Genomic DNA, 10,211 nt, shown 5'->3' with positions numbered 1-10,211 from the left:
AATTCCATAAAATCCCTTAAGATTTAATTTTATTGATAAAATAAACCTTCCGTTAGTTGACAATTAATCAACTGTTAAGTTTAGTGAAAAAATTAAATTTTATCAATAATAAAATGACATTTTACCTTTTCACTCAATTTTGATAAAATAAATTACGAAATGGTATTAATTTAATAAATTAAGTTAGAAAAATTGGTCAACTAATTACAGTATGTTTTGAAAATTAAACTCATAAATGAATCGAGCACCCAACGACTAAGTTAGGTCAATCAGTTGACATAAGCATGATAACATAATTAAATTATTATAAATTAAAAATTATAAAAGGAAATAAATAATACTAATATTTTAGAAAAAAAATACTTAATTAATTATATTATCACAAAATACTTGCTATGCACATTTCATGAAAATTAAATTACTAAATATATCTTTAACAAATAAAATATAGTTTGAAAAAATCGGCTGAGATTAGATGGTTGGTCAAATTGCGGATTGCTTTTTCAGTCCAGTTGAATAACATATTTAATAACACAGTTGAATGAAATTAGGAAAAGTTGATGAATTCTCAAACAATGGTCAACCAATTAATATATTTTGAGTTTTTTTTATCCACTTAGTATTTTTATTTTACACAAAATAACTAACATCTAATTTTATAATTTTAATTTATAATGAATGAATTTTGAAATTTTGGTTTTTTTTTAACACTATGTTTGATAAGTTACTTGAACTTAAAAATATTGAATTATATTTTATCTATTTATGATGTGTTTAGACATTATATTTTTATGAAAGTTAAATTTCACGAACATTTTATAGTATAATAATTACTAGGTATTTTTAAAAATTAATTTTTATTTTTCATATTTTTTTTAAAATTTGAAATTATGCTAGAATTTTTTTGGTTATATGTCAATTAGTTGATCTAAAGGATAAATTAATTAATTTAAAAATCAGTTAGGTATTCGAGTTGTTTAGTTTTTAAGACATTATGTTGACCAATTTTTTAATTAATTAACATGTGTTATTTTAAAATATCATTTTACTGTGGTTAAAGTTAATTTTTATTTATTTTTCATATAAATATAATGGTTAACTAATGATCAATTAATTAAAAGTTCTTTTTTTAATATAATTAAACCTCAAGAATTTTTTTTTGGTTTTTCAAAAACATAAAAGGTGAAGTGTTATTTTCAGAAAACTTAAGGGATTTTGTTGGATTTTATCCAATAACAATAGTAAAATATGATTAGAATAATAAAACTACAAAGTAGTATAAGAAAATAAAAAAAATATATAATAAAAATATGATAATTATTTTACTTAATTTGTATATTTCAAAATTTACTTTGTAAAATCAATTGCTTGCATATGAGAATTGAGATATAGTAAAACTATTTTGCAAATATTTTTTATTATTATTTTATTATTTTTTTAAAAAAATTATAGGCATTTTTAAATCTCAATTATGTTTTAAACTCATAAAATTATTTAATTTTAATTTTAATTTAAAAATATAAATAAAATGAATGATTTAACTATAAAAAACTTAATTTTAAATACTACAATATTTTTATAATAAGTTGTCAAAATAACTTTAAAATCATAAAATATAATTTTAAATTTTTTTTTACAAACTATCAAAAGAAATAGAAAATCAGTAATAAAGAAATATATTTTCATAATCTATTTCATTGTACATAAATGAAAATAGAAAAATAAAAATACAAACAATATTAAACTATCTTTGGGTATTGTTTAATAATCTTATGCTCAAACCCAAAAGAATAAGAACAAAGAATCAGGGGCAAAAGTGGAAATTGAGTCCTGGTGCTCAACCCACAAAACCCTAATAAAATTGCATTCGGATGTTGTGTGGTTAGGGTTAGGCATTGACCCATTGTTACTTTAGAAGTTGGGAGTGGGGAGCAGGGAGCAGCCCGTTGGAGCACATCCCACAAGCCGCACCGCCGCAGCTGTGCGACTCGCAGGTCTCTCTCTCTCTCTCTCTCATGGATGACGGAGTCACTTTGTTGTTGTTGTTGTTGTTGTATGGTGTTCTTGTATCTCACTTTCATCATGTTAGGATGTCACCGCACACCTTGTGATTTCTTTTTGGTGCCTTCTTTTGTTCATGGGTTGGCATTTCCTTGATTCCGAGTAACCGTGCATTTATAGGTCTATGCAAAAATTCAAGCCCAACCCACTGTAGGCAGAGCTCTGCTAATCCATGAATTGATTAACTATTTGAAAGATTTCTAGAAGATGAAGTCTCATATGTATCATTGTCGCTTATTAATTTACTTGATTGAGACTTTTTTTTCTTAAAAAAAAAAAAAAAATTCTATTGAGCTTCTGTGGGCAGATTTGGGGTGGATTCAGGGTGGATTTGGGGTATTGGATCACCACTCGGGCGGGGGGGGTGGGGGGGGTGGGGGGAGAGATTGGTATTCGCAGCTAGTGCTGCACATCGTCCGGGGATGGGATGATGATTCTGCACTGAAACAGATTTGGGGCAGTAGGTGGGTGCCTGTTATGTTAGTCACCATCCCACTCCCCATCCAGCCTGTTTCCATACCTAAGGCCAAACAAATGCCCCTTTGGCCAGCATGTAATTTAGATGTGAATTAGACAGTTTTGACTTTATAAAGAACAAATCACAAAACATTTCCTATATTTCACGATGGCTCTGGCATGCAATGTCTTTTTTTTGGCATTATTATTCATGATTAAATTGAGTATGTGATATGCCTTGGAGATTTAGGAAAAGATAGCAATGCCAGCATGGGAGAGTATAATTTTCTTGTTCTTGGTTTCTATAGTTTGGTTTAATAAGTAATAGCGGACCAAAATATGTTATTGTTGATGGTTTATGTGCCTCAAACATTAATCTTGTTGTGTGTTGAAATGCGTAGATTTTATTTACAATTTATATTCATTGTTGTTCAGGCATGCAATGAATTTATGAGATATTGCATTCCAAATAATCAAATCAAATGGCATTTTTTCACTAGAATAATCTACAGCAAGCATTTGTGCGATAAGCTAGCAATTGCTTCAATTCTTTTGTCCATCTTTTGGAAGTGTATAATCCTTTTTGTTGTGAAATTGTAATGGATCTTGTTCATTGCACTTCATACAATACTTTCAACCTAAATAGAGAAGATGGATGAAATGGTGACTTGTGATGCTTCCAAGAAAGGACAGGCAAAGTTGGGCCATGGGCCCATGGGTACAAGTAGCTGCAGAGCAAATATTTTTTTGGTAGCTAGGGAGTAGAGAACAATAGTTTACTACCATGTAATTAGATTGATAATCTGGTATCTATCATGGTATTTTAATTAATGTATTATCAATAGTTAGAGGAGGAAAGAGGTAGGCGAGGAGCAGGAACAGGTGTTAAATTTAGCCCAAGTTGAGATTTGTTTAATAATCGATCATCAGTGTATGCTCTATGTTAAGAAAATCCATCTTCCATCAACGTATAAAGAATCCATCAAAATAACTTGATCCCCTTCTAGTATGTGAGTTTAACATTTGCATAAAAATAATGTAAATTGGATATTGATTTAATATTAACATTCAACTTCTTGACCTCATTTTAATTAATAGAGTAAATTGATATTATCTTTATGATGCTTGCCTATATGCTCGTTTGGGAATTTATAACCTTTTCATAAAGTGTGGTATTGCTGAGGAGATTTTTGCTGTAGGCATGCGACATTGATAGGGGAGAGGTTCAATCGTGCATGCGTAAATTAGAAATGCCATAGAGCAATTTTATGATGTTTAAAGGTTTAGGTACTTAGGTTTTCAATCTTGAAGCAAACTACTATTTTTGAAATCAATGTTCAATTGGATATATTGATCATTTGTTTTGCAATTCATATGTTTAAGGAAGGAGTCAGTTGTTAGATGAATTTATCCTCAATTTAATCAAACCTATAATGCTAACTGGAGGTGAAAATGAAGGAAATGGAGCCCACTAGAATGCAATACCAACAATTTATTACTTGTTTATGTGTAGTATAAAATATGGGGATGATGGTAATGAATGAGTTGGTACTCGTGACATAATTTTTAATATCAACAACATGTATGATATTTTATGATTAAAAAATATTTTCATGTTTTAATGCTGTATTAAAAGAAAATATTCAGCTTTTATTTTATTTTATTTTTTTATATTTCAGAGGCATTGCTTTTTGCTCATAAAACTATTTTGATTTGAAAATGCTTAAATCAATAAACCAATTTGCTCTTGATAGGTCAGAGTGGAAACATGAAAAACACATATATTCAGAAAAAACTAAAATAATTCATTCAAATTTAGAGAATAGTTATATTTAGAAGCAGTTCAGAACTACATTTAGAATTCATCACTTATGCATAATATGCCCCCTTAGTCGCCTCCAATAAAAGAAACTATAAATAATACCAAAGAGTATCAGTTGAGAAATTGCTTGCATACATGTCTAATAGTTTGGTAAAAAACTAAACAGAAGCAGAGGCTCATCCCATTTGCAGCTGTCATTGTCTCAGCTCCACCACCTCTGCCCAACATGAAGGTTCGATATGCAAACCCTAACCCACATTTCCTTGTTGAATCTGTGTGTATTCAAACCCTACTTGGCCTTACTATTCCCTTTTTGTCTTTGGGTTGCAGTTCAACATCGCTAATCCTACCACAGGATGCCAGAAAAAGCTGGAGATAGATGATGATCAGAAACTGTAAGTCCTGATTTGATTGCTACTCTTTTATCACTGTCTCTTGTGTGTTAGAATTTGCACTATCATGGTTGTAAGAACAGAAGTGGTCATCCTTTTTTGTCTATATTTGTGCTCCCCCCACCCAATGCTTTTCACTTCATCTTTGTATATTTCTTGAAATTTAGAAATATGATAATTAGTATTTTAGCTAATGCTGCGAGCATGTAATGTTTTGAGGTTGTTACATTAGTGGGATGCTCTGAGGGAGCTTACTTTTTTTAATCTTGTATTTTTTATTTTGATTTTTTTTATCAACAAAGTTTTATAATTTTTCTTTCAATGATCATTTGGCTGGGTTGTTTAAAATTTGTCGTGTTAAAATGAATGCAATTGTGGAATGGAATTTCTTTAATTGTTTTATGTGCATTAAAGCAAGTTTTTATTTTTTAAAAGCATTTTAACATGGTAGCTCCTATCTTCTTTATTACAGTGTGGCATAAAATCATGACTTTGCAAGAGGAACATTAGATTTATTTGCGGTAGGAAAACATTCTGTTTATTGAATTATTAAACATTGACCTTGAATGGGGTGCTGATTGGTTTGGCCTTCCTGGGGGATGAGCTTTTTTGTTTTTGTGACCTCTACAATGATGCATGGTAAAGAAGGGTCAATAATATGATGAGGGGGAAAATTGAAAATGTTGGACCCTAAGTTATTATATGGGGAGGCAGGCTATTGCAAAGTGCCACACATTATGGTTTGTTGGTTGTTGCCTTGTGCAGATGTGTAAGAACACAATTCTGATTGTGGAAACTTGCAAATAGACATCCTTCCTAGCTTTTATCAAATACTGAGGCATATGTTTGTCGTGTGGGACTGGATATACTTTGTTTTCACTGAATTCGAGGTCCTAATGACATTAAGGGGTTGTTTGGTTTGCAACATAAAAAATATTCTCATGGAATGACAGTCATGGGAATCCCATTCCCAAGTAATGGGATGCTCATCTCATGGGAATATTTTTGTTTGGTTTGCATTGTAAGATCCCAAGAATGTGCACGGGATTTCCATGTCAATATTTGGTTCAACATGGGAATCCTAGTCGGTATTTTAAGAAGATGACTATTATATCTTTGACATATGTGTAATATATATATGAAGAACAATTGTATTTTTCAACATAAAAACCTACTAAGAATGTGTGCTTAATTAAATCTATATCCTAAATTTTTCAACAACTACATATTTAAAACATTTAGCAATTAATAATCAATTAACCAAAATGATTGAGGGCAATAGTATCTAAATATTTACTATTATATTAAATTTTTCTAAACCAATAATAATATTACTTTTATTTAATAAATTACAAATGTCAATCAAAATGTTAATTAACATAAATGTTAACACTCTTAATTGACATTTTAAATGTTGTCTATATAAAAAAACTCAATTAAAAATTCCTGATTAATATTTGTAATTAAAATTTTTAATATTTCTAATTAAAAAATTTTCTAAACTTTATGTTAATATTTTTATTTGTGATTTTAATATTTTCTAATTAGAATTTTAATTATTTCCTAATTATTAACTATTTAAATTTTATTGAATTTTCATAATTATTATCTTCAATTAACATTTTGTTTATTTTTTCTGATTAAAAAAATTTATATTAGTCATTTTAAATCTAATAATAGAGCATCATTATATTATATTATGGGGACATTATTGTCCAAAAGCCAAAATAATGAGGCAATTTAGTGCAAAAAATAGGATTCCCATGTACTTACCCATGGGTAGGGGTAAGTATTCGGTCGGTTTGGTGAATTAGGTTAACGAACTAAATTAACAGAAAAATTTGGTTAAAAAATGTCATTAACCGAACCGACCAAAATTCCATATTTAACCAAATTCAAAACTGATCAAACCGAATTTTGGTTAAATTGGTTAACCGATTTTAACCGATTTAATATTTTATATATAAAAAATATATATTTTTAATATATATAAAATATTAATGATATATATAAAGTTTTAATATATGAAATAGATAAAAAATAAATAAAATTTAGCATATATATAATATATAAATATTTTAACATATAATATATATAATTATTTATCATTAATTTATACTATTCGGTTAACTGAATTAACCGAATCGAAAACTGAAAACAGAAAACAGAAATTCAACGAAAATGAAAGCTGAATCGAACCGGATAAATTTTTAATTGTACCAAATTGACTGAATTTACTTGGTTTCAGTTAATTCGGTTTTAACCGAATTATGCTCACCCCTACCCTTGGGGGGAGGTGAGCAAAGGATTCTCATGTTTAATGGGAGTCCTTACATTCCCAAGAATATGCTTATGCCTGTCACATCAGATTTTGATGCTCAAACAAATGTGGGAATGAGATGCCATGGGAATAACATTTGCGAGAATTTTGAAAGATGCCAGGAAGCAAATGCCCCCTAAAAGAGGTTGAAAATTACAACTAAATCAATTAATCTTGGATGATTGCGTTTTGAATTTAGTTCCTCATCCAATGTTACTTATTATATGGGACAACTGTAGCTTTACGGTTCTTTGTTGTTGCTATTATAGTTTTAAATTTATATGTATTTGATATACTTGAAATTTTAGCTTGCACTTGCACACTCTTTGTTTCCATAATTATTTTCCTTGCTCATAATTCAGTTGCATGCTCCAAAACATTCCATTTTTTAACACTCCATTTCCATGCATATAGTTCAGTTGTATGCTTCGACCGCGAAATAGTAAATAGCAGTTATGATGTTCATGTGTGCCTTAAGCAATTATCATCTATCACTATCAGTCAACTGTTATAATTCAAAATCCTTCGTTTATTATTCTTGTGAGAGATTGATGTTTCTCACTTGTTTAATGGTACAGCCGAGCTTTTTTTGACAAGAGGATCTCACAGGAAGTCAGTGGAGATGCCCTTGGAGAGGTAGGCATTTCCTCCATTCTGCACTTTGCAATTCTTTCTTAAGAGTATGATAATGTTTTGGGTTTCTTTAGGTCTGATGAGGCTTTGGTTTTCTTTGGCAGGAATTTAAGGGGTATGTTTTCAAAATCATGGGAGGCTGTGACAAGCAAGGATTCCCAATGAAGCAGGGAGTGTTAACACCTGGACGTGTTCGTCTCTTGCTCCACAGAGGTGGGTCATTTGTTAGCTTTTCTATTTCCTTGTATGGGACTGTTCTGATCACAATAATCTGTTCTAGTATGATATGGCCATTAGATTCATGTTTTGCAAGACTTATGTTGATGCCTTGTCAGGAGAAATTAACAAAAATTGTTGATTTTTGTTTGGACAGGAACCCCTTGTTTCCGGGGACATGGTAGGCGCAATGGAGAAAGGAGGAGAAAGTCTGTACGAGGGTGCATTGTCAGTCCAGATCTCTCTGTTCTGAACTTGGTTATTGTGAAGAAGGGTGAGAATGATCTCCCTGGGTTGACAGACACAGAGAAACCTAGAATGAGAGGTCCAAAGAGGGCATCTAAGATTCGTAAACTCTTTAACCTGTCCAAGGAGGATGATGTCCGAAAGTATGTCAACACATACCGCCGGTCATTCACAACCAAATCTGGTAGGTTTTTAAATTTATTTTCTTCTATATTCCAGTACTGGAAGATTTAAAAAGCTAGAATTTAATTGATGGGAGTTTTTTTTGAATATCTCCCATAATTTCTAGGGTTAATAAATCATGTTTGTAACTGGAGTTTATTAAATGTCTCCTGTACTTTCTAGAGCAACAAATCATGTTTCTAAATTCTCAAGCAAATATCTCAGATAAAATCTAGATGTCGATTGTCCTTTCATGGGGAAGCCCCTCCAGTGGGCAGTCACATTTTCCGCCGCCTTGTTGAGCAACCTTGCTGCCTTAACCAGTTTGGGCATGGAGGGCTGCCTCTCTCATGCAGCCCAAGGCCCAGATTTCCTGCCCTGATTGATGTGAAAAAGGGAGGGGCAAGAAGTTCAGTTGCATACCTTTCAGAAATCATTGGAAGTAGTTTTGATTTTGGCTTTATACATGCAAACATAATATGCTGGTTATGGTGCACAAATTGGTCCTTAACAACATGCCATGTGTCCTGGAGACATTTTCCCTGTCTATGGAGATGTGCTATTTTGTTTTGTTGATTTGTGGCCAAAACCCTTTTGTCCCTCCCATCTTTGCAGCTTTTCGCTAAATTGAAATCCTGTGGATAAATTGCTGTTTTCTGACTTAGAGAAATTTGTAGAAGAAAGAAATTTGGTTAGTGAACTTGATGCTTGTGGGCCTTTGCAGGGAAGAAGTGCAGTAAAGCTCCCAAAATACAGAGGTTGGTTACTCCATTGACTTTGCAAAGGAAGCGGGCAAGGATTGCAGAGAAGAAGAAGAGAATCGCAAAGGCAAAGTCTGAAGCAGCGGATTATCAGAAACTCCTTGCTAGCAGATTGAAGGAGCAGAGGGAACGCCGCAGCGAAAGCTTGGCTAAGAGAAGATCCAAGCTCTCTGCAGCCTCTAAGCCATCTGTTGCGGCCTAAGCTTATGCTGACTAGAAATTGAAATCTCATGAAAGACAATATCACTGAGTATTTTATTTTTGGTGTATGGTTTTCTTTTGTTTTGTCATTTTCATGATCCTCTTTAGGAATGCACCTTTTATTCTACCGCTTGGTGGGGATTTTATCATTTTGCGTGTTGACAATTGGCTTACCAATGTTCGGAGAGTTTTTCATTATTTTCTGGGTCTTGTTTTGTCCTCTTCAATTTGTGTTTTGTTTGCTGCCTTTCTGCGCCTTAGCATTCCTCCATGATCAGCTCAGTCGTCTCGACAACATAGCTTCTGCCATTTGATGTTGAAGAGGTTTGGTAACAATATTGGCTAGACCCCATCTATCTCACCTTCCAGCCATTCATCCACAAAGAAATATTGCATAATTTTCTTTAGGTTACGTGTTTTTTAATAAATGGTTGAATGAGCTAGCACTTCGCAGAGCCACTGCATCTTTAATAACCCAGGGTGTAGAGCAGGCTCGGGCTCGGCAGGACGCAAGCCTATTGTCACAATAGCTTGATAGCTGTTGTGGCGTGAAGTTGAGATCCATTTGTCAATGGAATTAGTCAATCAGCCAACAAATTCTTTAAAGTAAGACTGTTGGGTCTTGCGGATCTGCACATATGGTTCTTAGTTTAATGATTCAAGGTACTTACAAATAAGGCTATATCTTTTTTTGTTAGAAGCGATCCATACTTTTTAAATAAATTATACCTTCCGGTCTTAGAACTATGAGCTCAGTTACACTGGCGTTGGAACTTTAATTTTTTGTGGGTGATAAAACGATAAAGATTTACATGGTAATTACCCAAGCAAATTGTATCCGAAGGATTTTTCATTTTGTAAGGATTGTTTAGTCAATTTTGGAGGGGTAATTGGTTTCGTTCATGCATGTACAAACACTTTTAAGGGTACTATTAACAAAG

At 32.0% G+C, this 10,211-nt stretch overlaps 1 protein-coding gene across 1 annotated transcript; it reads left to right on the top strand.

Moving 5' to 3' along the window:
• Window positions 1–1,773: 1,773 nt before the first annotated feature.
• LOC131161363 (small ribosomal subunit protein eS6) lies at window positions 1,774–9,468 on the top strand. Its single transcript, XM_058117082.1, has 7 exons — window positions 1,774–1,994; window positions 4,506–4,571; window positions 4,670–4,734; window positions 7,630–7,687; window positions 7,789–7,897; window positions 8,058–8,330; window positions 9,033–9,468. The coding sequence occupies exons 2-7, from the start codon at window positions 4,566–4,568 to the stop codon at window positions 9,269–9,271; spliced, it is 750 nt and encodes a 249-aa protein (XP_057973065.1). The 5' UTR covers window positions 1,774–1,994; window positions 4,506–4,565; the 3' UTR covers window positions 9,272–9,468.
• Window positions 9,469–10,211: the final 743 nt, after the last annotated feature.

Source organism: Malania oleifera, chromosome 8 (assembly GCF_029873635.1).
Source record: "Malania oleifera isolate guangnan ecotype guangnan chromosome 8, ASM2987363v1, whole genome shotgun sequence".
NCBI classification, from domain to species: Eukaryota; Viridiplantae; Streptophyta; class Magnoliopsida; order Santalales; family Ximeniaceae; genus Malania; species Malania oleifera.
The sequence above is the reverse complement of the archived record's forward strand: the minus strand, read 5'-3'. Positions and strand labels throughout refer to the sequence as shown.